This window comes from Plecotus auritus (assembly GCF_963455305.1).
Source record: "Plecotus auritus genome assembly, chromosome: 8".
In the NCBI taxonomy this organism is placed as follows: domain Eukaryota; kingdom Metazoa; phylum Chordata; class Mammalia; order Chiroptera; family Vespertilionidae; genus Plecotus; species Plecotus auritus.
The window spans coordinates 128,597,688-128,623,364 of NC_137782.1; the positions used below are offsets into that span (position 1 = coordinate 128,597,688).

The 25,677-nt window shown below is 39.0% G+C and overlaps 1 protein-coding gene across 2 annotated transcripts; it reads left to right on the top strand.

Annotated features, from left to right (window-relative positions):
* Positions 1–2,082: 2,082 nt before the first annotated feature.
* Positions 2,083–22,012, top strand: MOB1A (MOB kinase activator 1A). Of its 2 annotated transcripts, XR_013961489.1 has the most exons (7): positions 2,096–2,302; positions 5,862–6,028; positions 12,447–12,540; positions 15,141–15,274; positions 16,077–16,137; positions 18,989–19,152; positions 20,567–22,008. XR_013961489.1 is itself a non-coding variant. In XM_080685638.1 (6 exons), exons 1-6 carry the CDS (start codon positions 2,289–2,291, stop codon positions 20,642–20,644), a joined length of 651 nt encoding a protein of 216 aa, XP_080541764.1. In that variant the 5' UTR covers positions 2,083–2,288; the 3' UTR covers positions 20,645–22,012. The 2 variants fall into 2 exon arrangements, 1 of the variants encoding a protein (XP_080541764.1); XM_080685638.1 differs by lacking the exon at positions 16,077–16,137 and having other exon boundaries at positions 2,083–2,302; positions 20,567–22,012.
* Positions 22,013–25,677: the final 3,665 nt, after the last annotated feature.

Here is a 25,677-nt window from a genome sequence, read left to right on the forward strand (position 1 = left end):
AATATATACCCTGATACAAGGCCCCACAGTAGGCACCTGTAAAAGACTGTACAAAGATAAACAGTTGGGATTTGCTTTCAGGAAGATGGCCAGCTAATAGAGGTGATAAGACATGTCAAACCCTGGCCAATGTGGCTCACTTCCTTTGGGTGTTTGTCTCATGCACTGAAAGGTTGCTGGTTCAATTCCTGGGCACATGCCTGGGTTATGTGCTTGATCCCCTCAATGTTTCTCTCTCTCCCTCTCCCTTCCTCTCTCTTGAAAAAAATCAATTAGCCCAGCTGGTGTGGCTCAGTGTTGAGCTTCAACCCAGGAACCAAGAGGTCACTGGTTCGATTCCTGGTCAGGACACATGCCCAAGTTGATGGCTTGATTCCCAGTGGGGGGTGTGCAGGAGGCAGCCCATAATGATGCTTCTCTATCGTGGATGTTTCTATCTCTCTCCCTTCCTTTCTCTCTAAAAATCAATAATCACTGGCCAATTTTGCTCAGTGGTTAGAGGTTGGCCCGTGGATGGAAGGGTCTAGAGTTCAATTCCTCATCAAGGGCACATACCTCGTTGCAGGCTCAATCCATACCTGATTGAGGTTTCAACAGGAGGTGACCAATCGATGTGTTTCTCTCACATTGCTGTCTATCTCTCCCCACCTGCTCTTCCCTCCCCTCCATTCTCTCTAAAGAAATCAATGGGAAAAATAACCTCAGGTGAGGATTTAAATAAAAAAATAAAATTAAATGAAAAAAATCAATGCAAACATTTAAAACAATCAATTAAAAATTTTCTTCCCTTTTAAATAGCAAATGTTGATTGAGTGTATCTATGTTCTAAGAACTGAATTCTTTCCCTTTCATTTAATCCTCACAACCCTATGAGTTTGCCCCCAATTTTACTGATGAGAAAACTGAAGCAAAAGATCACATGGTTTTTAAGTAGCACTAGCAGTGTTCAACCCAGACTGTCACCTCCAAAACATGAGCTTTTTAGTCACTATTCTATCTTGCTTCTTTTTTAAAAAAACAAAAGTTAAAAAATAATATAAGTATTTGCTTACTAGAATAAAGTTGGAAATTTAGAAAAGTAGAAGAGAACATAAACTACAAAGGACAGGAAGGCAATTCACATGTTGATGAAAAAAAGCAAATATTTGGTAAATAAATGTTTGCTGAGACATCTTTAACAATGGGACATAGAAAGAAATTTGATTAGAGAGCCTTGATAGGTTCCTTCCTGTCACTCTTAATTCATATTAAACTATAGTTATATATGATAATAGGTCCCTTTCTGGAGCAGGTTCTCTCAAAATTTTTTTAGGGGCAGTCAGGGGGAAGGTTAAAGGTTCTTTGAGTCTTCTGTTTCTTGAAAATAACCAGCTTAAAATGATCAGTATCTCAAAAGGCATATTTTGAGGTGGCGAACCCTGCTTTCCCACCCTCCACCCAGTGTAGAAATGTTCCTAGTAACATTATTCATAATAGTGGAAATGCCCATCAGCAGATGAATGGATAAACAAAGTAAGGTATATTCATACAATGGAATATTATTCATCTGAAAAGAGGAATGAAATACTGGTACGTACTACAACATAAAGATGCATCTTGGAAACATTGTGCTAAGTAGAAGAAGCCAGTTATAAAAAGAGCACATGATTCCATTTATATCACATGTCCAGATTAGGCAAATGTATATAAAAAGAAGGTAGACTAGTTGCAGTCAGGGCTTGAGACTAATGGGTACCGGTTTCTTTATGCGGTGACAAAAATACTCTAGAATAGTGTGGATGGTTGCACAGATCCGTGAACATATATTTTAAAAGAGTGACTTTTATGCTATGTGAATTATACCTCAATAAAATTAAAACTTTTAGAGGCCCCACGCTAGCTAGGGAACTTAAACCAACAGCAACAAGCTGGGCCAAATACAAGGCCGACCACGCCTCCCAGGAAAGGAAGTCCTGGCCTGGGGGCTGGTGATTGGGTGATCTGTAAAGAGGGCGGGGCCGTGTGCCGCTCAGCTGGGGGCAGGGCGGGGCGGGGCAGAGAGCAGGTTTTTCTCGCGAGATTATGCTGGTTCCGCATTTCCTCTCCGCTAGGTGGGGGAGGCGGGTGAGGTGGGCGCCGCAGCTTGTACTCGCTTACACTGGCACAACCTCGGCTCGGAGCAGCGGCGGCCGGTCCTTCCGCTGTCGGCGGACTGAGGCCTATCTGCTACCTCTCAGTTCCCGAGCGAGCTCCGAGTCCCGACTGCGACAGGGGCCCGCGGCCCCTCCCCTCCCCTCTGAGGATAGAAGATGAGCTTCCTCTTGTGAGTGCAGACGGGCCGAGGGTCCGGGACTGAGGGCGGAGGGCGGCGAGGGATGAGGGGGCCCCTGAGGTGAGGGCGGGGTGGTCGGCGCTTGGTTTGCTCCGGTTTGGGGTCACGGGGGAGGCTAGGACGTGGGCCGAGGCAGACGGAGATGAAAAGTCAACGCAGAGGAAGCGGAGCGAAGAGACTGAGGACTAGAAAGGCCCCAGGACCATAGCGCCTCCAAACTTTTCCGCCCGAACGGCCCTGAGGGCGAAGGGGCGACCTGGGGGCGGAACCCGGGCCCCGCCGCGGGCTCCCAGTTTCTCTCCAGTCTGGAGCCTTCTCCAAGGATCCTTGCTGACTTAGCTTTTTACTCCACCGTTTGTCCAGTTACATTATCGTCAGTATTAAGTTACCCCGTGGAAAAACGCCGCCCCAGGAAAACGAGGAGTGCTGCGGTGTGAGAAGCATTGCGCTAGCATCTTGTTTATTATTCTCAGGTGGCTCCCTCTACGTAGTACATTGCTTAAATGTGTGTTGTATGAATGAATAAATACCCATTTTTCGTTTCAGACATTACCCACATACTTGACATTTTTATTAAAATTCAAAATTGCATGGTGTTTCATAACCAGAGTTAATCTAACTAGCTCCTTATCGTGAGAAATTTGGATCCTTTCGCTATTTATAAAATAGGACTACTGAGAATACCTTTGTCCAGATCGCTTTTCCCCTCTTGATTATTTTGTTAAGGGTATAGTCTTCAAAGTATGATTATCAGGTCAAGAAGTCTGTATGATTTAGATGTTAATTGCAGATTTCTGTATTACTAGAACAATCTCTCCCATCCCTCCCCCAAGTCTTTTTCTTATGAGTTAATGTTTATTTAGTGGTTTGTTTGTGTATGCACGTTGCTTAGTTGCTTTTGGATGTAAATGTGAGGTTCTGTATTTCTTCTGAACTTTGTTTTGTTGATGGATATTTGAGTTTCCACTTTGGGTTTTACGAATAATGCTAGGAACTTTTACGTACTGTACACATTTTTGTATTGGTGTGTTCATTTCTCTTGGATATTATACCTGAGCGAGGAATGAGCTACATGGGAATTATGTTTAATCTTTTGAAGAACTGCCAAACTTTTTCAAAGCACTGCACCATTTTGCATTTCCAACAGTGACGTATGAGTCTCATTTTCCCCACTCTCTCTCGCTAGCACTGGTCTTTTTTTTTTTTATTATTATAACCATCCTAAGTGGGTGTGAAATGGTATCTCACTGTGATTTTAATTTGCATTTTCCTAATGACTAAGAAGGTTGAGCATCCTTTCGTGTGCTTATTGGCCATTTGTGTGTGTGTGTGTGTGTGTGTGTGTGTGTGTGTGTATATATATATATATATATATATATATATATATATATATATATATATAATTTTTTTCCCGGCCCTCCTCCCACCCGCGTATCCCTGTATATATATATTTTTAAATATATTTTTATTGATTTTTTTTATAGAGAGGAAGGGAGAGGGATAGAGAGTTAGAAACATCGATGAGAGAGAAACATCGATCAGCTGCCTCCTACACACCTCCCACTGGGGATGTGCCGGCAACCAAGGTACATGCCCTTGACTGGAATCGAACCCGGGACCCTTCAGTCCGCAGGCCAACGCTCTATCCACTGAGCCAAACCGATCAGGGCGCCCTGTATATTTTTGTTTGGAGAAATGTCTATTCAAATCTTCTGACCATTTTTAACAAATTATTTTTAATTATAGTTGACAACTTTTGGCCATTTTTTAATTGGGTTCTCTTTTTGTTTTTGAGTTGTAAGAATTCTTTATCCTTGATACAAGTCACTTATCACATCTATGATTTGCAGATATTTTCTCCCATTTTGTGGATTCTTTTCACTGTCTTGGTGTCATTTGAATCACAATTTAGATGATTATAATATTTGAATATTGAGCCATCATTCTATGCCTTCCAAATTCAGTTTTCTGTCATTCACAGCTTTCTAGATATAAAAGGCAATTCCTTGTAATTTAGTACTTCCCTAATAAATATAGGTGTTTACCACGTTGAAAAACTTTCCATATTTGAATTTTAGTGTTTTTATAATTCATTTTACTTCTTTTTTTGTTTTGTTTTTAAATTCATTTTACTTCTTAATCTTATTTAAAATTCAAATTACTGAGGTAAAATGAAAGCCCACAGTTTATTCTTTTCCCCTTCTTAGAAGTAATTAATCACCACTATCAACTTGATTTGCATTTCTGTACATTTACAAAATGGGCTCCTGCTGTTTATTTGGTTTTGTTTTAACCATGTTTGAGATTTTTTTCAAGTAAATACATATAGCTCTATCATATCCTTATATCTTGTTCTTAACTACAATGCAATATTCCATGACACAGATGTATCATAGTTTGTTTATTCATTCTTCTAATTAGCCTTAGGATTGTTTCCAGATTTTTCACTATTAAAAACAATCTTGGAAAACACATCCTTACATATCTAAGATACTTAGTGGAAGGGATAGATTGAGGAACATTTCAGTGTTAACATATACCGTACTGCCATGTTGCCCTCCCAAAAACACTTTGCCCTTTCACCAATGCTGTATTAAAGCACTAATTTCTCTATACCACACTTAAGGTAATTGTTTTCACTTTTGATACTCAGTTTAAGGAAATATCTTATTTTAATTAAATAGTTTTTCAGATGTTCATTGGTCATTGTAGTTTTCCTTCTAAATTGCCTATTTATCTCCTTAGCCCATTTCTCTAAAGGGTTCCTTACCTTTTTCTTAACGGATTATGGAAGCCCATTATTAATCCAGTTTATCTTTTGTAATACATATTGCAAGTACTTTTTTTGGTTACTTATCTTTTTGCTCTGTTACTGAAGTTGTAATTATTATAATTTGAAATTCATCCATTTAAGGTTTCTGGGTTTTGTGACACGTTAGGAAGACCTTCCTTGTGGATGGTGTGAAATAGGAATAAAAACGTATTTTTCGCCCCAATAACTAGTTTACTTTTTCAGCTTAAAACTTCAAAAAATGTGTTGCTTCCTCTCTGGTTTGCTTTGATGGCGTCCCAAATATTTTGGTATAGAAACTGGTTATTTTTTGTTTTGTTATTTTTTCTTTGAGCTATTAGAATCTTAGGGCTACTTCCCTCACAGCACCATTTTGGGTAGGTGGAAATTGAGGCCAAAAGGAGGCTAGGTTTCTCAAGCACCCACAGAGATAGTGGCAGATCAAGGACTAGCATCCAGGTTTTGTGGCTTTTTGTGTGTTTTTTTTGTTCAAGTGCCCTTTCTATTACACCAGACTGCTTCAGGAGGCATAGTTAAATTGCCTTCTGTGTGACATTGTGCTGCTAATACTGTTTCTACATGAGAAAGAAATTTAAAGCATTCTTTTATTGTGATCATCACCTCCTACCCCCAAATCCTGGCACTTTACAGGGAGTATTTTTTATGTTATTTTACAGTTTATATTATGCCATTAAAATTATACCATTCTGCTTCTTTCTAGTCCTAAAAATTTATATACTTTTTCTTTTAACCTAACAGCAGCAGCCGCTCTTCTAAAACATTCAAACCAAAGAAGAATATCCCTGAAGGGTCTCATCAGTATGAACTTTTAAAACATGCAGAAGCAACTCTAGGAAGTGGGAATCTGAGACAAGCTGTTATGTTGCCAGAGGGAGAGGATCTCAATGAATGGATTGCCGTTAATAGTAAGTTTTTAATAACATTCAACTTCACTGGTTTATAGGAAGGCTTTGCTAAAATCTTTTTGTTAATTAGTTTTATTTTACAGGTATGTGCAGGTTGTAATATAATAGATTATCTGTAAAGAAACACGTAAATACAAATACATTAAAAACTGTAGTGTTCTCTTCAGAGTACTTGGTTGTAGCTTTTGTGGTTGAGTAAAGAGACCTAAGAAGGAATGATGAGTGTTTGGGAGAAAAGCAGCTGAGTAAACTTAAGTAAAAGATTGATAAATGCAAAGATTCCACTTGTGGTGGACCATGACTTTGTAGGGAATCCATCTGTATAGTTGTATTCCCAATCCCAGCAGCTCTAATTTGCCTACTATATATACAGAAAAGTCAATTGCAGTTCAAAGCTTTAATCACTTATTTGTTGTGACTTGAGTAGTCATAGGAAATTGAGAGATTGGGAGAAAATGGTGGAATCTATAAGCTGAAAGTCACTCTTGAGTTCAAGAAAGTGAGGGCATGACATGGAAGAATATTCTGAGACTAGAGATTTGAATATTAAGGTTATATAATTTCTGAGATAAGATCAGCTCTGGGGTGATAAGGTTTAAGTCTATTAAAAATTTCCAATGTTCCAGGAATTTTTTAAACTGTTTTCCCACCCGGCGTGCTCAGTGGTTGAGTGTCAACTTGTGAACCAGGAAGTCACGGTTCAATTCTTGGTCAGGGCACATGCTCGGGTTTGCGTTTGATCCCCAATGTGGGGCGTGCAGGAGGTAGCTGATCTCTCATTATTGATGTTTCTATCTTTCTCCCTTCCTCCCTGAAATCAATAAAAATATATTAAAAATAAATAAACAAACAAACAAACTGTTTAATGGAAAATTTCAAACATACAAAAGTAGAGAAACTAGCACGGTGAATTCCCAGGTAGCCATTATTCAGCTTTAACAATGATCAGTTCATGGCCAATTCATGACTCTTCTGTGTATCTCACCCTGATTATTTTGAAGTGAATCCCAGACATATTATTTCATCTATAAAGATTTCAGTATCTCTAAAAGACAACTCTCCTTTTAAAGATAATGACAATACCACCATTCCTTTATTTTATTTATTCATTTATTTTTTTCTTAAAGGCTCAGAAGTCTTTTTTACAGAGAGGAAGGGAGAGGGATAGAGAGTCAGAAACATTGATGAGAGAGAAATATCGATCAGCTGCCTCCTACACACCTCCCACTGGAGATGTGCCTGCAACCAAGGTACATGCCCTTGACCGGAATCGAACCCGGGACCCTTCATTCCGCAGGCAGACGCTCTATCCACTGAGCCAAACCGGTCAGGGCACCACCATTCCTTTATGATATCAAATATGCAGTCAGTGTTCACATTTCTACTGATTGTCCTATAAATGTTTCTTGTAAAAAAAAATGTATGATTGGGCCCTGGCCAGTGTCACTTAGTTGGTTGGGCATTGTTCCATGCACTGAAAGGTTGCCAGTTCTATTTTCAGGCCAGGTTATGGGCTCCATCCTCAGTAGGGGGCATGCAGGAGGCCGCTGATCAATGTTTCTCTCTCACTCACCTCTCTCTTTCTCCTTTCTCTTCTCTCTCCTCTCTCTCCTTCGCTTTCCCTCTCTCTCTCTCCCTTCCTTTCTTTCTAAAATCAATAAAAAATATATATATATTTTAAAAAAATATGTATGGTTGGCAGACTAAAGGGTTCCAGATTCCACTCTGGTCAAAGGCATATACCTCAGTTGCAGGCTCCTCCCCAGCCTGAACCCTAGTTGGGCTCATGCAGGAGGCAACTAATTGATGTGTTTCTTTCACATCAATATTTCTGTCTTTCCCTCTCTCTTCCACTCTCTCTGAAAAATCAATGGAAAAATATTCTTGGGTGAGGATTAAAAGAAATAAATAAACAAACAAAAAATGTATGGTTGGCTTAAATCAGGATCCAGGAAGGCCTGGTTTGTTTGTTTTTCCTTTTTTTAAACTTTAAAAATTTATTGGGGTGACATTAGTTAACAAAATTATATAGGTTCCAAGTGTACAATTTTATAATACATCATGTGTATATTGCATTGTGTACTCACCACCCAAAGTCAAATCTCCTTCTGTCATAGTATATTTGACCCCCTTTCCCTCTGGTAACCACCACACTGTTGTCTGTATCTTGAGTTATTTATTTATTAATCCTCACCTGAGGATATTTTCCCCTTGATTTTTAGAAAGAATGGAAGGGAGGAGGAGAGACAGAGAGAGAGAGAGAAACATCGATGTGTTTGTAAGACTACTTCATAGGTGGTAGTATATACTTTTTTTTTTTTTAAATATATTTTATTGATTTTTTTATAGAGAGGAAGAGAGAGGGATAATTAGAAACATCGATGAGAGAGAGACATCGATCAGCTGCCTCCTGCATGCCCCCTACTGGGGATGTGCCCACAACCCAGGTACATGCCCTTGGCCGGAATCAAACCTGGGACCCTTCAGTCGGCAGGCGGACGCTCTATCCACTGAGCCAAACCGGTTAGGGCGGTGGTAGTATATACTTCTAACGGAATAGCGACTTCAATTGGTTGCCTCTAGCATGCACCAGAGATCTAGCCTGCAACTGAGGTATGTGCTCTTCACTGGAATCAAACCGATCTTTCAGTCTGTGGCCAGCCTTCTATCCACTGAGCCAAACTGGCTAGGGCTTGAGGTGTTGTTGTTGTTTTTAATATATTTTTATTGATTTCAAGGAGGAAGGAAGAGGGAGAGAGAGAGGAAGAGAGAGAATGAGAGAAAATCGATTGGCTGCCTCCTTCACGTCCCCCACTGGGGATCGAGCCTGCAACCTGGGCATGTGCCCTTGACCGGAATTGAACCCGGGACCTTTCAGTCTGCAGGCTGATGCTCTATCTACTGAGCCAAATCGGCTAGGGCAGGGCTTGAGTTTTTGATTGATTGTCTTGTTTGTTCATTTGTGCTTTCAGTTTTTTATCCCACCCTAGAGACCTGGTGCACGGATTCGTGCACCGGTGGCGTCCCTCATCCTGGCCTGTGGGGATCGGGCCGAAACTGGCTCTCAGACATCCCCCGAGGGGTCCCGGATTGCGAGAGGGCGGTTCTTGGGTGATGCACCCTGGAATCGGGCTCCCTCCTTTCTGGTTCCTGGTTCGTCACCCAAGAACCACAGCTGCCAAGTCACCGCAGCTCCTGCATTGAATGTCTTCCCCCTGGTGGTCATTGCGCGTCATAGCTACCGGTTGGATGGTCGCCTAGGTTTTTATATCTATCTTCTATATGCATAAAAGGCTAATATGCAAAGTGTCCCCTTGGGAGTTTGACCAGGAGACTGGGAGTTCGCTTGCTCACTATGGTGTGTGCTGACCACCAGGGGGTGGCGTGGCATGAAGGAAAGCCCTAGCTCAGCCGTGGGCAAACTATGGCCTGCGGGCCGGATCCAGCCCGTTCGGCTGTTCTATCCGGCCCGCAGAGCCAAAAGAGCGGAGGGTTCTCTTGCTCTCCCCTACGCTCCTTTACTTTGAATTTATATTAGTTCACACAAACACTCCATCCATGCTTTTGTTCCGGCCCTCCGGTCCAGTTTAAGAACCCATTGTGGCCCTCGAGTCAAAAAGTTTGCCCACCCCTGCCCTAGCTGGTGGCTGGCAGCTGGGGAAGGAAGGCCTTGGCCAAGGAAGGCTCCGGCCGGCAGCTGGCAGCTGGCAGCTGGGGAAGGAAGGCCCGATCAGCTCTGATCGCAGGCCAGGCCTAGGGACCCTACTCTTACACAAATTTCGTGTACTGGGCCTCTAGTATTTAGATAGATGAGTGAAATCATATGGTTCTTGACTTTTTCCATCTGACTTATTTTGGTTATTCACAAGATCCATCCATGTTGTTGTAAATGGCAATATTTCATCTTTTCTTATGGCTGGGTAGTATCCCATTGTATATATGTACATATGTTTCCCCTCATTATGGTCTTTTTTCTTTGCTGTTTTGTTGTTCTTAAAGACATTAGTTCATTTGTTCTCCACAGTGTGAATTTTACTGATCATATCCCCAAGACACCAGTTATGTTCTGTTCTTCCTTTTATTTCCTGTAACTGTTAGGTCTAGAGCAACACTGTCCAATAGTACTTTCTGTGATGATGCAAGTGTTCTATATCTGCACTGTGGCCACTTGAAATGTGGCTAATGTGACTGAAACTGAATTTTAAATTTAATTTCATTTTAATGTAAGTGGTTACATGTGGCTAGTGGCTACCATGTTAGCACAGATTTGGAGCTTGGATTAGTCAGACTTGATTTTGTTTGTTTGTAAGACTACTTCATAGGTGGTAATCCTATCTAATAAGGAGGGAATATGCTAATTGACTGCCCCGCCGTCAAAGATGGTGGCGCCCACAGCCATAAGATTGCGGCGACTAGTCCCTTCAGCCCCGCTGGGGTGGCAGGCATGGCTGCTCCATGTACCTGCCTCCAGAGTCCCCCAGTTCCCTCTGCCCCCCAGCTGCCCAGGGCCAGCCCGAGGTGCAGGCAAGCTTCAGATGGCGGCTGCCCGGCTGCCCGAGGCTCAGGTAACCAGGGCCGGCCGAAGCTTGAGCTGCCGGCAGTGGCAGCAGCAGAGGTGTGATGGGGCGTCGCCTTCCCCTGATCACCGGGTCGCCTCCCGACCCTAAGGGCTCCTGGACTGTGAGAGGGTGCAGGCCGGGCTGAGGGACCCCCCCTCCAGTGCATGAATTTTCATGCACTGGGCCTCTAGTACTAGTATATACTTCTAATGGTATAGTGACTTCCATAGTATTTAGTTATCTTTATGTGGTCTTTTATTAATCAGCTATTGATAACTGTTGCCTTGATCAGCACATCTGATAGAAATATAATGTAAGATCCAAATGTAATATGAAATTTTCTAATAGCCACATAAGAAAAATTTTGCTTTTCTCAACTCTCTTAAAAAGCCTTTATTCATATCACTAAGAGAAAAAAACAAGGTGCAGCCCTGGCCAGGTACTCAGTTGGTTAGAGCATCATTCTGAAATGCCAGAGTTGCGGGTTCAATCCCCGGTCAGGATACATACAAGAATCAACCAATGAATGCATAAACAGGTGGAACAACAAATTGATGTTTCTCGCTCTCTTTTTCTCTAACAACAAACTTCTCTCTGACAATAAACTAATTGCTAAAATTCTGTGGCAGAGCAAAAAATATATTTTTGCCTATCTGACAAAAAAATAGGTATAATTTTGAGTCATTCACACCAGCTATTGTGTTGACTGTTGTCATTTTTAAATTTTATAATTTAAGGGAAAAAGCGGTCAGTGCCCCTGATAGTCCGGTATTGCATGTTTTAAAATTTCTTGCAGCACACTGGTTTGAAAATTGCTGCTTTAGATTTATAAACTAAACTAGCATACCATCTGAGCATACTCTTTGTTTTGAATGAATATTGAGTGTCTAAGTATTGCTTTCTTAGAAACATGACTAAAAGTAAGGTTTGTAAGAGGGGGTTTTGTACAGAGTTTCTTTAATATGTTTTTAAGAAACTTGAAAAAGCCCTAGTGGATTTTTAGGTACTCCTTTAGACAGGGAACGAAAACTTTTTAAAAAAACTTGTGTGGTTTTAAGGCTTATGTGGTTCTAGCCTGCAACCCGGGCATGTGCCCTTGACTGAATCGAACCTGGGACCCTTCAGTCCTCAGGCCGACGCTCTATCCACTGAGCCAAACCAGCTAGAGCTAGCCTCAAATTTTTTATGATGAATTGGATTTTTTTTAATGACTGTTCATAACTGCCAATACACCTCCCTCACAATGTATTTCATAACACTTTTTAAAAAATATATATTTTATTGATTTTTTACAGAGAGGAAGAGAGAAGGATAGAGAGTTAGAAACATAGATGAGAGAGAAACATCGATCAGCTGCCTCCTGCACGCCCCCTACTGGGGATGTGCCTGCAACCAAGGTACATGCCCGTGGCCGGAATCTAACCTGGGACCCTTCAGTCTGCAGGCTGGCGCTCTATCCACTGAGCCAAACCGGTTAGGGCTTCATAACACTTTTCTAACATAAATGATAATTGTCTAGTCCAGGTGAATAGAAGCTATGGCTTGCTTTTTTCATCCCCTTGGATGTAATCAAATTGTGTATTCTAATGACATATAGTCACCATTAAGTTAGAATTACCTCTGATTTTTATTTTTCTGCTGTTACGTGCTGGTTAAAAGCTTAGTATGTTAAAAATGAATATATATTAAAAGTTTACTTAGGTGTGACAACTTACAAAGAAAAGAGAATTTACAGTATCCTTGGATCGTTGAATTTCCCAAGGATTCAGCCAAGAATTTGTCTATTTTTCTTTCAACTGAGAGGTCTGGTGGTGGTGTGTTTACATAGATATTTTAACACAATTCTGCCATATTTCTAGCTGTGGATTTCTTCAATCAGATCAACATGTTATATGGAACTATTACAGAATTCTGCACTGAAGCAAGCTGTCCAGTCATGTCTGCAGGTCCAAGGTACATATTACTGCATTTTACATAGGAGTACTAAGTAAAGCTAATCACTAATTGATAGAAATTAAATAGTGAAGACTTTTTTCTTATCTGCTTGTGTAAAAGCAGTTCAATTTTATGAATTCTTGAATACTTACCTATAAGCTTTTAGTTATTAAATACTTTGGCATTTGGTACTTTAGTGTTTGATTTTGTAATTGCATTACAGTAAAGAGTTGTAAAAGGAAAAGAAATTTAGAACTCTGTTAACATTATGGTTCTGTTTTTTAAATTCTTGAAATTGAGTTTTTAGTTAACTTTTTAATATTTGATTCCTTTTTCTTGTGCTTATTTAGTGTTAATTACTTCCAGCTGTGCTGTGTTAGTTATTTGGCTTAAAGATGCTAGATTTTTAAAAAATTGACTATAATAAATTTCAAGAAATACTGAGAAAGAGATGGAACTCTGTCACCCATATGTTGTCAAAGTTTGATAGTGTGTGATTTAGGTGTTCCCTTCCAGTCTTTTCAATATAGTAAATGACTTAAATTTATGTCCTGGTAGTTGGTGTCAAGATATTTATTTACCTCTTGGGGGAAAAAATTATCTTTTCTGAATTTGCTACAGGTGTAAAGGATAGATCCCCAGGGAGTTGGTAATCCTATCTTCTATACCAGTGGTCGGCAAAGCCAAATATCAACAGTACAACGATTGAAATTTCTTTTGAGAGCCAAATTTTTTAAACTTCTTCTAATGCCACTTCTTCAAAATAGACTTGCGCAGGCCGTGGTATTTTGTGGAAGAGCCACACAAGGGGCCAAAGAGCCGCATGTGGCTCGCGAGCTGCAGTTTACTGACCACGGTTCTATACTAATAAAAGCCTAGGTGTTTGTCATGCCCTCATGCTGTCACAATCCATCACCAGGGTGGGTGGGGCTTGACGCTGCGTTGCGCGCCTTGGGGACAGTTCCCGGCTGCTGCTCCGCTGGGGGTCCCATCTCCGTGGTGGGCGTGGGGTCATTGCCCCAAGAGGTAGGCCGGAGCTGGGGGTCCCGCCTCCAAGGCAGGCGTGGGGCCGCGGGACCCCCGGCTCTGGCCTACCTCTTTGGGGCAATCCATCGAGGAGCCCTGGATGGGTGGGTGGGGCCCACCTCTTTGGGGCGATCGATCACAGGGCTCCTGCACTGTGAGAGGGCACAGGCCAGGCTGTGGCCACCCCTCCCCCCCCCCCCCCGCAAGTGCACAAATTTCGTGCACCGGGCCACTAGTTTTTATTATAGTGTTTTAGGAGGGATTTTTAAAAAATACATTTTTATTGATTTCAGAAAGGAAGGGAGATGGAGGAAGAGATAGAAACATCAATTATGAGAATCATTGATTGGCTGCCTCCTACACACCCCCTACTGGGGATTGAGTCCACAACCCAAGCACATTCCCTTGACTGGAATCGAACCTGGGACCCTTCAGTCCACAGGCTGAGGCTCTATCCACTGAGCCAAACCAGCTAGGGCCAGGGATGTTTTTATTTTGTGTTAAGTTTTAGTTCTCAAGCTTCCTTAAAGAAATTTAAATAAAGAAAATTACACTGATCTATGGCTTAAATACTTCATACAGTGAAGTTTTGTATAAGTCTTGTTACTCATTCTAGTTAAGCACACCATCTGAGCATACTCTTTGTTTTGAATGAATATTGAGTGCCTAAGTATTGCTTTCTTAGAAACATGACTAACACCCTCTCCACGAAACAGGTGTTTTTTATATATATATATATATTTTATTGATTTTTTACAGAGAGGAAGGGAGAGGGATAGAGTTAGAAACATCGATCAGCTGCCCCCTGCACACTTCCCACTAGGGATGTGCCTGCAACCAAGGCACATGCCCCCTGACCAGAATTGAACCTGGACCCCTCAGTCTGCAGGCTGACGCCCATCCACTGAACCATACCGGCCAGGGCAAGAAACAGGGTTTAATCTTTTTTAAAAATGTTTTTATTGATTTCAGAGAGGAAGGGAGAGGGAGAGAAAGATAGAAACATCAGTGATGAGAAAGAATCATCCATTGGCTGCCTCTTGCATGCTCCCCACTGGGGATCGAGCCCACAACCCGGGCATGTGCCCTGAATCAACCATGACCTCCTGGTTCATGGGTCAACACTCAACCACTGAGCCACACTGGCTGGGTAGGGTTTTATGATCTTGACTCTATTGGTGATAACTAGGTGGCCAAGGATCTCAGAATGCGGTGATCCATCAGTCCCTTCCCCAGTCCTCTGCATCCTCTGCCTCAGACAGAAATACAGGTCATTTATTTTTCCCAGGGCTATGCTAGAAAACATCCATTCTGGCAATGCCAGCTGCCACATTATCTTCTCTTTTTCTTCCAATTATAACCATCACTTTTCAAAATAATTCAATGGGAAACTCTCAGTAAAGTAATCTTCAGTAGAAGTTTAGGTAATTTACTAAAGATATATATATATATATATACACACACACACACACACACACACACACATACATATATATATATAATTTCTGTTGACAAAATGTGAACCTACTTTGATTATAAGTTGCACATTTGTTAATGTGAAAACTTGATCGATAAAACCTTTCTCTCTTCAGATATGAATATCATTGGGCAGATGGTACTAACATTAAAAAGCCAATCAAATGTTCTGCACCAAAATACATTGACTATTTGATGACTTGGGTTCAGGACCAACTTGATGATGAAACCCTTTTTCCTTCTAAGATTGGTGAGTTAATGTTGTATAACTTTTTCTTTTTAAATGATAAATGTGTGCTTTTTAACGCTCTATTTTTAAAAAATGTAACAGAGACTGTCAAATTTTTCTGAAAAAAAATTATAAGTGTGTATTCCTTTCAGAGATGTTTGTGTCTGCCTGTGTTTCTTCACCAATACTGGTTGTTACTGAAAAAATTTTTTATAATTTAGGTAAATAAGTTAGTTTTAAGGTATATTTTTAAGATATTGATGCGATTGAGCATTTTTTTTTGTTTTACTAATCATTGTGTTTTCTTTTTATATCCTTTGTTCATTTATTTGTATGTTAAGGATATTAGCTTTTTGTCATAAATGTATTTTTCCCTAGGTTGCCTTTTGTCTTACTTTGTTCATCAAATGATTTTGCTATATATAACTTCCTTATTTTCTGATTAATCTTTTCTTTAATGATGTCTGGGTCTTAATGATTAGAAAGGTTTTCCCTACTTCACTATTATAAAAATATTTATCCATGTTTTCATTTAGTACTTTTGTGGTTTTGTTTTTACATTTAAATCTTTGTTCTGTCAGGAATTTTTTTTCTCATTGTTCCCTTCATTTTTCCTCACTTATAATGCTAGTCAGTTTGTCCAGTACTATTTATCAAATACATGTGTCTTTTCTCCCCTGATCATCAAGTTGTCACATATTTTGGAGTCTTTTAATCTCTTTATCTGTTCCTGTAGAAATTCCATACTGTTTTAATTAACCATGGGCATATATCTTTGAGCATCTTATAGGGCTGGTCTCTCTTCCTTGCTCTTCTTTTTCAGAATATTCACGACTATTCTGGGATATTTATTCTTCCAAAGAACTTAGAATCATTTTGTCAAGGTAAAAAAAAAATCTTTGTGAGATTTTTATTATGATTTTATTCAATTTGTAGATTAATATAGGGATTCTTGTTCTCTTGACAATCCTGTGTCTTCCTATCCAAGAATAAGGCATATTTCCTCATTTACTCATGTCTCTTATTTGTTATATCCTCTTATAAAATTCTATAGTTTATGCTAATCCTTCAAGTTTCTTAAGTTTATTCCTAGGCATTTAATTTTTTTTATTAATATTTGGTTTCCAGTGGTGTTTAGTATATAGAAAATCTGTTGATTTTTATATAAATTTTATCATTGACCACCAGGTTTTGATTATTCCTGTTGTTTTGGGTTGTTTTTCTTGAGTTTTTAAAGTATACAGTTACATCATACTAATCGTAATTTTGCCTCTTTCTGATAATGTATATTTCTTGTGTAACTCTTATCTAATTGTGCTTACCAACTAGTACTTCCAGAGCAGTGCTAATGGTGATAATGGCAGACATCCTTTTCTTATTTCCTTTTATGAGTGCGTCTAGTATTTTAGCATTAAGCAAGAATCTTGCTTTTGGTTAGAGGTGTGTGAATTGTGTTGCTAATGGCCATAAGGTTTTCTCCATTTTTTTTTTAATGTTCTCCTGGAAGAGTATTTTTATTTGCTAGTATTTTGATTAAGGTTTTGGAATTGGTATTTATGGATGAGATTGGTCCTTGTCATTTTCAGTGTGTAAGGGTATCTTATGAACAATATATTGTTGGATTCTGTTTTGTTTGTTTGGGCTGTTATAATAATAAAAATGCCAGAAAGTGGATGGCACATAAACAAGAGAAATTTATTTCTCAAAGTTTAAAGGCTGAAAGTCTGAGATCAGGGTGCCAGCATGGTTGGGTTCTGATGAAGGCCCACTTCCAGACTGCAGACTTCCCACCTAGTCCCCACATAGTAGAAGGGCAGCTCTCTGAGGCCTCTTTTTATAAGGCCATTAATCCCATCCATGAAAGGTTGGCCCTCATGACCCAATCACCTCCCAAAAGCTCCACCTACTAATGCCATCAACTAGGGGATAGGACTTCAACATATGGATTTTGCCAGGAGGAAGGGGGGGGAACAACACAAATATTCAGACCATAGCAGATTCCTTTTTTGCAGTCTAACTAAAGGTTTTGCTATTAGTCAACTTTTCCATTATATTAAGCATTTTATTTGCTTAATAGCAAAAAAGATTTATTATATAGTGACTATGCTTGAATGTTTGTCAAATTCAGCTTGAAAGTGCTTAGATTAAAACAAATATTTTTTTATTCATTAAAGTTTTCTTAAGAATGCTTTTGATTTTATTCTCTTTTCTCAGCTTCCCATTCATCAGTAATTTATCGTAATGTTCTGGCATTCTTTTCCCCCTCATTACTTTATTACTATATACCACATTTATGCTAATTATCTACTTGGACGAAATTGTTTATCCACTTTTAAACCAGTATATCCAAGTTACTACTGTTCTTTTCATTAGCAAGGTGCCCATTTATAAATTTTGAAAAGAAATTTGACATAAAATCCATCTTTTCAGTACATTAATACAAGACCCATTTCAGAAAAACAAGCCCATAAGCTTCAGAATAATGTTTGAAAGGGCAGATTGTTAGCCAAGACTGGGGCTGGGGGGAAGTGCCCCACAAAAACCAGCTTATAAGAGCAAAATATACTAAATTTCAAGCTAGTAAGGACTAATTGAGAAACAAAACAAAATTCAGGAAAGGAAAAAGTGTTTAAGCTTTTGTCCTTGAAAATTTAAAGAAAATGTTTCAAGAGTAAATGTTCTGGAACGGACCTTTAAGGTTATTTGGAAGCAGGTACCTTCCTATGTGTTTATTTACTGTACTCAGTGCCAATTTTATTGTCTTTCTCTTATCCCTGCCTTCTAAGAGACTTTGGTCTTGTTAACCAAAATTCTCAGGAATGTAACCAGTTGCATCCCTACCTGCACTGCTTGGAAAGGGATTACCAAACCTTCTCCCTGTTCTTTTCTAAGGAGATATTTATTTTCTTGGAAAAATAGGGAGCTGCCCTTCCTCCCTTTTTTTAGGAAGTATATTCCCTTCTTAGACTACAGAAAAATGAAAATAGCATTGTTAAACTAGGAGTATAAACTTTATTTTTTTAAGAAAACTGGCTTTTCAGAGTAATTCAAGAAGATAAAATACTTGTAAAACAGCAGATTATGATGATCTGAAGTTTGCCTTTTCTTTTTCTTAGGAGAGTTTCCAGTCCTAGTTGAGTGTGTAAATTTTTTTTAGATACAGATTACAAAAAGTAAAAATTTTCTATTTATAGTCAAATGCTTACTATTGTTACATTTTATCTTTTTAAAAAAATATGTGTTGATTTTAGAGAAGGGAAGGGAGAGGGATGGAGAGAGAGAAACACCAATGGGCTGCATCAGCACTCCCTATTGAGCCCACAACCTGGGCAAGTGCCCTGACCAGGAATCAAACCTGCAACCTCGTGGTTCCTAGGTCGATGCTCAACTGCCAAGGCACACTGGCTGGGCTATTGCATTTAGTCTTAGGAAGAAACTCTTCAATATTAACCACAGATAGGCTTATTTTAATTTTGATTCAGTAACATTTTATATATAAATTTTGAAACCTGTGCCTGCTATTTTAAGATAGAAAATGTGTAGTACATGAGCATACCTCATATGCTTAGGTTTGGGATTCCTTTTTCCCTTGCCTTTAAAAAATGTATATAATACAGTAGGCTTGTATTTGTGAATATGCATGTTTGTCTTTTGGAGTTGCTCATGGCTATATCTAAACTTTCTGCTGTTCAGTTAGATAAAAGACTAATGGATATATATGTATATTTATTATAGGTGTCCCATTTCCCAAAAACTTTATGTCTGTGGCAAAGACCATTCTAAAGCGTCTGTTCAGGGTTTATGCCCATATTTATCACCAGCACTTTGATTCTGTGATGCAGCTGCAAGAGGAGGCTCACCTCAACACCTCCTTTAAGCACTTTATTTTCTTTGTTCAGGTAAGTTGAACCATGTTGACTTCTGTGTTCTTCGACTTGAACATACTTGATTTGGTAACTTTAATAAAGAACAATTTATAGAGTTTTATTTATAGATGCAGAGCTAAGTATAAGCAGGGTTCTCTTTTCTACTTTATTTCATTGATGTGCGTAGCAGCATAGAAAGCATCATCTCCATTCTGAGTTTCCTGCCTCTGGCTGCCCAGGTCTCTGGTTAGGATATGACAAGGAGCACCAAAAACCCAAGAAAGCTTGTCCATACCCTTCTGATCCATCGCACTGCTGGGTAAAGGGACACTATGAAAAACATCTGAAGTTGGGGTGTTTCATGAGATGTTTATGCCTGGAAGAGAAATATTTAGAAGAACCTGTTACATGTCGTCTTAGGTTTAGTGTCTAGAAGTCCCACATAAGGCCAAATGTTATGAAGTTGTAGCAGCTAGAATCTTTAAAAATCAAAATAATCACATTGTTTGAAAAAGATGTGGAAGAATCGGGACTTCTTTAGTCTTACTTTAGAAATATATAATTCTGTATGCAAAATACAAGTATGTCTAGATATTTTTTGGTGGAAAACCCAGCAGCTTCATAGTAGACTAGAGGCCCAGTGCACGAAATAGGCAGGGGAGGGTCCCTCAGCCTGGCCTGCGCCCTCTTGCAGTCTGGGATCCCTGTGATCCATCGCCCTGCAGAGGGAGGGCCCACCCACCTGTCAGTGGCCTGGGCCTCCCTCTTTGGGGTGATCAGTTGCGGAGCCCCCCCCCCCTCCCGAAAGCTTGCCCGCAGAGGGAGGTCGAGGCTTCCCCCTACCCCCCATTGATTGCCCTGCCGGCCGGTGGCCTGGGCCTCCCTCTGCAGGGCGATTGTGGGGCCCCCCTGACCAATCGTATCATACCCGCCTTGGCTGGCCTGGCGCCAATGCATGTCATAGTGTGGTCATCTGGACAGTCATTCTGCAGTTCAGCCGTTCAGTCGATTTGCATATTACATATTATGTATTACACAAAGGATAATGTACTCTGCTCTTCTCTATCTTCCTTCTGAGGTTGTTGTATGGCATAGATATAGATTATAGCTATAACTATGAAAGGAAAAGGTCTGCTGCCCCTGAGGTGGCCACTAGCAAAGGTTCAGCATAAAGTTTCCAGAGAATTCCTATGTAAATGCAGACATACACAATTTTAATTTTAATGTTTTACCCAGTGAGCATCATGCTATTATAGTTGCTTATTTAGTAAGTCCTCTATATTTTAAAAAGGAGTAAAAATTATTCTATCATAAAATGTTCATAGAGATCATTTCATTATTTCTTTCGATTTCAGAAAACTAGAGTTGGGAATACTTTCTCTGAATGTCATATACAGAGTTTTAATTTTAGATGTATTTTTAAATTTTATTTTTCTTCTCTTTTTAGGAGTTTAATCTGATTGATAGGCGTGAGTTGGCACCTCTTCAGGAATTAATTGAGAAGCTTGGATCAAAAGACAGATAAATGTTTCTTCTAGTACATGATTACCCTCTTGCTTCATCTATTGCTAGAGCTATCTCATTGCTATCTGTTATAGACTAGTGATACAAACTTCAAGAAACAGGATAAAAAGACACCTATTGTCTCTGCTGATAAAAATAAAAATTGTCCCAAAGGTAGGTTGGCCTAATACCTTCAGAGTGAGAAATTCAGGACACAGCCAGATTTGAGCACTGTGTCACCACACTTGTTATTGTCACTGAGTCACACTTTTAATATGTGATGGTTAATCTGTAGTTTATCAGTTTACATATTATTCTTTTACTAAAGAAAATGATTTAGTCTGTTTCAGGTTATAGCATAATGGATATTAAGAATTTCTACCAATAATTTATTAACAAGTTTCCACAACAAATTTGTTAATATCTCAGATAGGTTTTATTCTGCTTATAGAAGAGGTTTTTTTTAAGTTTCCTTAAGGTTTAGAACAATTTGTGTCACTTTGGAAAAACGTGTTGTTTGAAGTTATATACTAGTGTTTTTATAGATAATACATAATATGTATATTTTTTTCAAAATCCATGATTGCCATTTAAATCATATGACATGTGGGAGTAACCAAAGTTATTTCTAAAATGACTTTACTTTTTAATCTTAATTTGGGATTTTATTCACATATGAACCTATCTCAATGTTTAGGAGTATGTGCATATTAGAAATAATTGTTTTAAGGCAGTGGTCGGCAAACTGCGGCTCTGTTGATTAATGAGTTTGCCGACCACTGACCTAGACTCTCGATTCCAATAATTACAGGCTGTTGTTGTTCCTTGTGATTAAGCCCCTATCCCAGTGGTCAGCAAACTCATTAGTCAACAGAGTGGCAAACTGCGGCTCGCGAGCCGCATGTGGCTCACAAGCCGCAGTTTGCCGACCACTGTTTTAAGGCACCCAAGGTGGTCTTGTAGCTTTTTTTTTTAAATACTTCGTACAGATTGACTATGTAGCTTTAGGCTGACAAAAAGCAAACTTCCAAAAAAATAAGACAAATTTAGGCCTCAAACCACTATTTTCATTCACATTGTCTTTCAGAAGGCTTTGAAATTCTGGATAGAATGGAAAATACTCAGATTACTTGATTGTTTTGAGTTTCCTTTAAAAAAAATGACTTCTATGTGTTTTGGGGTGTTATTTTTTTTGTGGCTTGAGACTTAGTGAAGAGTACTATAGAAATGCATCAACTTTATCCCAATAAGAATAAAACTTAAGGAAAATCACACAAAAAAAATCTTGAACAAAACATCTTGAAAGGTGTACACATTTTATAACAGTTAAAAGTTTGATGTTTCCTATTCTTGTGTTTGTGTGTTTAAAGGAGACAGCATGAGAGGAATAAATAAAAAAAGAAAAAATAAAAGATCTTCATTCTGTTAATAGTTAAAGAATGGATTGAGCTCCCCTGGGGGTTTTATCCTGTGTTAACTATTGTATCAAAACCTGAATTTATTCTCTTTCTATTCAGATAAAAAGGATCTTCCCTTTAATGAAAATATCTGATTTTCATTAGGCTTCTAGGATTTCATGAACTCTGACGGTTTAAATGTATTGAGGCACAAATATATTAAAGACTTGCCAGACAGCAGCCACTTTAAGTTCACCAGCATTCTGTTTCAGAGTTGTGACTTTTGCAAAGTAATCACCAACTTCTTGATGGCTTTGGCAAAGGTTAGCTTTGATAGTTTTTTTTTTTTGTTGTTGTTATTTATTTTTATTATTCCACTAGAATATAAGGAAGAGAATTACTTAGAAACTCTGTTTTTATAATAACTCAATTTCAATAAATTATTAAATATATTCAGGATTTTAAAGGAAACAAAATATTTCATCTAATTAGGCTGAAACCATACCTCATTGTTTTAGGAATTAAAGAGTGGGATAATCACCTATGAAAAAAAAAGCCCTCTATGAGACATTCCATGGTCCACATTTTAAGTTTATTCAAAGGTCCCTGTCAAGCTGTATATATGTTTATGTTGATCCTTTACAAACAAGAAGGCAGGTTTCTGGATACCACTGAGAATGTTACTGCCTCTCAACTTTAAACCTTACTGGCTTTAAGTCTGCAAGGAATAAAGTTAGATTTCTCAACTAGGGTTGCACTTGCATCATCATTTCTAATATTTCAAATATTCTCAAACAAAAGGGTTCTCAATTTTCTCCATCTGTTTTCCGAGATAGAAATCTTCCCTCTCTTCAAGACTCAGCCCAAAATGAACCAAAGACTGTAACAGTAGAATAAGTAGTAAAAGCAGCATACTAGTGACACAAATAAAATTGTTGGTAATTTGAGACTCAGAATGGCCTTTTTAAAAATAAAAACATTACCAGGTTCCCATACTAATCTGGCTTAGTCAGCAATTCATCCAAACATCAGTGTTAACATTACTTGTTTATATCCAAGGCCAGGGAGTTGAGGGCAGGAGAATTGGAGGAATGGGAAGAGGATGGTCCCTTCTTGACTTGGCTAAGGGGCCAACTTTTGGTAACAGTTGGAAGAAATCTGTCTTTGACTCTCATTTTTGACTTATCTCTCTGTGCCCAGCATATGCCTGTTGGACAACACTCCCTACCCTGACCCCTCCCAACACGAGCCATCTCCTGTCAATGTGATCCACTCACAATGTGAGCCACCTGATAACAATCGTGGGGTGGAGGGGGAGTGCTTTATAATATGCAGTTAATCCTTTGGTGCTTTTATTTTCAGGCCTTTAAAAAAAATGTGGACAGTGATGTGCAGATTTTTGTTTAAATATTGAAATTTCCTTGTACTAGTTTTTGTATTGACAGCCAAATGTATCTTTTATTCTTCTCTAGACTGAATAAAGTGATTTTAGAGGGCTGCCAGCTAAAAAAGTATTTCCTTTCATCTTAAGACTTGTAGATCCCTTAGCTCCGTGGTCGGCAAACTGTGGCTCTTTGGCCCCTTGAGTGTGGCTCTTCCACAAAATACCACGGCCTGGGCGAGTCTTTTTTGAAGAAGTGGTGTTAGAAGAAGTTTAAAAAATTTGGCTCTCAAAAGAAATTTCAATCGTTGTACTGTTGATATTTGGCTCTGTTGACTAATGAGTTTGCTGACCACTGCTTAGCTCATGTGGCTGCCTGCTCAAGAAATGGAAATCTGTAGTCATCATGACTCTGATAACAAAAAAAAGGAAAGTTTTCCTAGTCATGTGAGGCAAGAGGAGCAATCCTGGTGCTGATTTCAACTTTTGCAAACATTGTTGAGGTTTCCTGATTATACTGTTGGCCTTTTCTCTGAGCAGTGAGGTTATAGTAGAAGTAGAGCTTCGGAAAAACATTATTACCTCACAAACATAGACAAATCAGGCCCATAGAATATAAGTCCTAGAAATTTTAGAAGCAGCCCCAGTCACAGCACTGGTGTTACCCCTGTGTGGTTAGAGGAGGCCGTCTGCTGTCTGTAGAACTCCAGCCTAAAAAATGTTGGCCTGGGACATGAAACTGAGCATCTTCAACAGGGACATTATTTCCTCCTGATATTTGTTCAATAAGTGGATTAACTATTTATTGTAGAATTCTGGCAAAGAGGGAAAATAGTAGTCCCTCAGTCTTCCTGGGGATATTACATGTGATTGTAATTTTACTGAAGCAACTGCATTGAAATTCACTTGGGTTTTCCCTCATTATCAGATTCTATTCCAAACAAGTATTCTGTAAATCCAAATAGACTGCTGATTTATTATGTTTGGTCTACATCAAAAATAGCTTGTATAAGTTAGTTTTGGTTACCATCTAAAATATTTTTAAATGTTCTTTACATGAAAACTTACGTTGTATTTTTAAATCTTTAGGGGCTTTATCTATTTTTCTAAGTCAGTTAACTGTACTTTAAAAAAAGTAATTTGTACCTACTTTTGTAACTTCATCAGAATAAAATATATTGAAAGAAAGAAATGACTAAGGTATGTGTCTTAACACATTTATTTGTGAAACTTGAGAATTTTGCAGCCTCTGCAGAAGATTGTCTTTATCATTTAGTAGCTAAAATGTTTTCGTAACTCTTAGAAGGGTACAGTGGGTAAAGCACATTGCAGAGAAAAAAACAAGTGGTCTCCTTTCTACCTTGCTAACCCAGATCTACATTCCTGGCTATGAGATGGAGAAGAGGGAAGAGGAGAGACTGGACTTCTTAATTTTCTGACCTTGAAATTAAGTACTCAGCATTATCTAAAAGACACCCCCCTCTCAGCCATTTTTCATTATTGTAAGAGAAATATTTTTAAAGGTCCAAATTACAGATACTTAATTTTAGGTCCAGTCAAAATAGTAGTGCTAGAATTGTTTCGACCTTTGTTAAGTTAAAATTAAAAACTTTAATGAATGTGAAATAAAAACTTAATGACTGTGGCCGAAACCGGTTTGGCTCAGTGGATAGAGCGTCGGCCTGCGGACTGAAGGGTCCCGGGTTCGATTCTGGTCAAGGGCATGTACCTTGGTTGCGGGCACATCCCCAGTGGGGGGTGTGCAGGAGGCAGCTGATTGATGTTTCTCTCTCATCGATGTTTCTAGCTCTCTATCCCTCTCCCTTCCTCTCTGTAAAATATCAATAAAATACATTTAAAAAAAATTATTTAAAAAAAAAAAACTTAATGACTGTGGCTAAATAATACAGGTAAGCTACAGTCAATTTTGGAATTTTTGGAGTTATATTTTATTAGGCTTAAAACTGACTATAAAAATGTTAAGTATCTAATGGCTAAATTTGAAAGCTATTTCAAACTTTATAAATTAATAGAATAAACCAAATAATCTTTGGAAGAGCCAGAGTCGCTCTTCAAAGTTGCACATTCAGAAACAATGTCCAAAACACGCCTTGGACCTTCTCTATCAAACACTCCATTGCTATCTGGCTAGGTATGGACACCTCAACCTGCATCTTTACCACTGACCACCAGATGTCAGTCTCTGAGCTCCCAAAAGCTGGATGTGTGTGTCCTGACCAGAATAAAGAATTTTAGTGGGGAGAACCAAGGTGGCGA

Excerpts from the sequence above, each read along its gene's own strand:
- MOB1A (XM_080685638.1), top strand. Across the intron at positions 6,029-12,446 it reads TGAATGGATTGCCGTTAATA|CTGTGGATTTCTTCAATCAG; the intron begins GTAAGTTTTTAA and ends CCATATTTCTAG. Across the intron at positions 12,541-15,140 it reads GTCATGTCTGCAGGTCCAAG|ATATGAATATCATTGGGCAG; the intron begins GTACATATTACT and ends TTCTCTCTTCAG.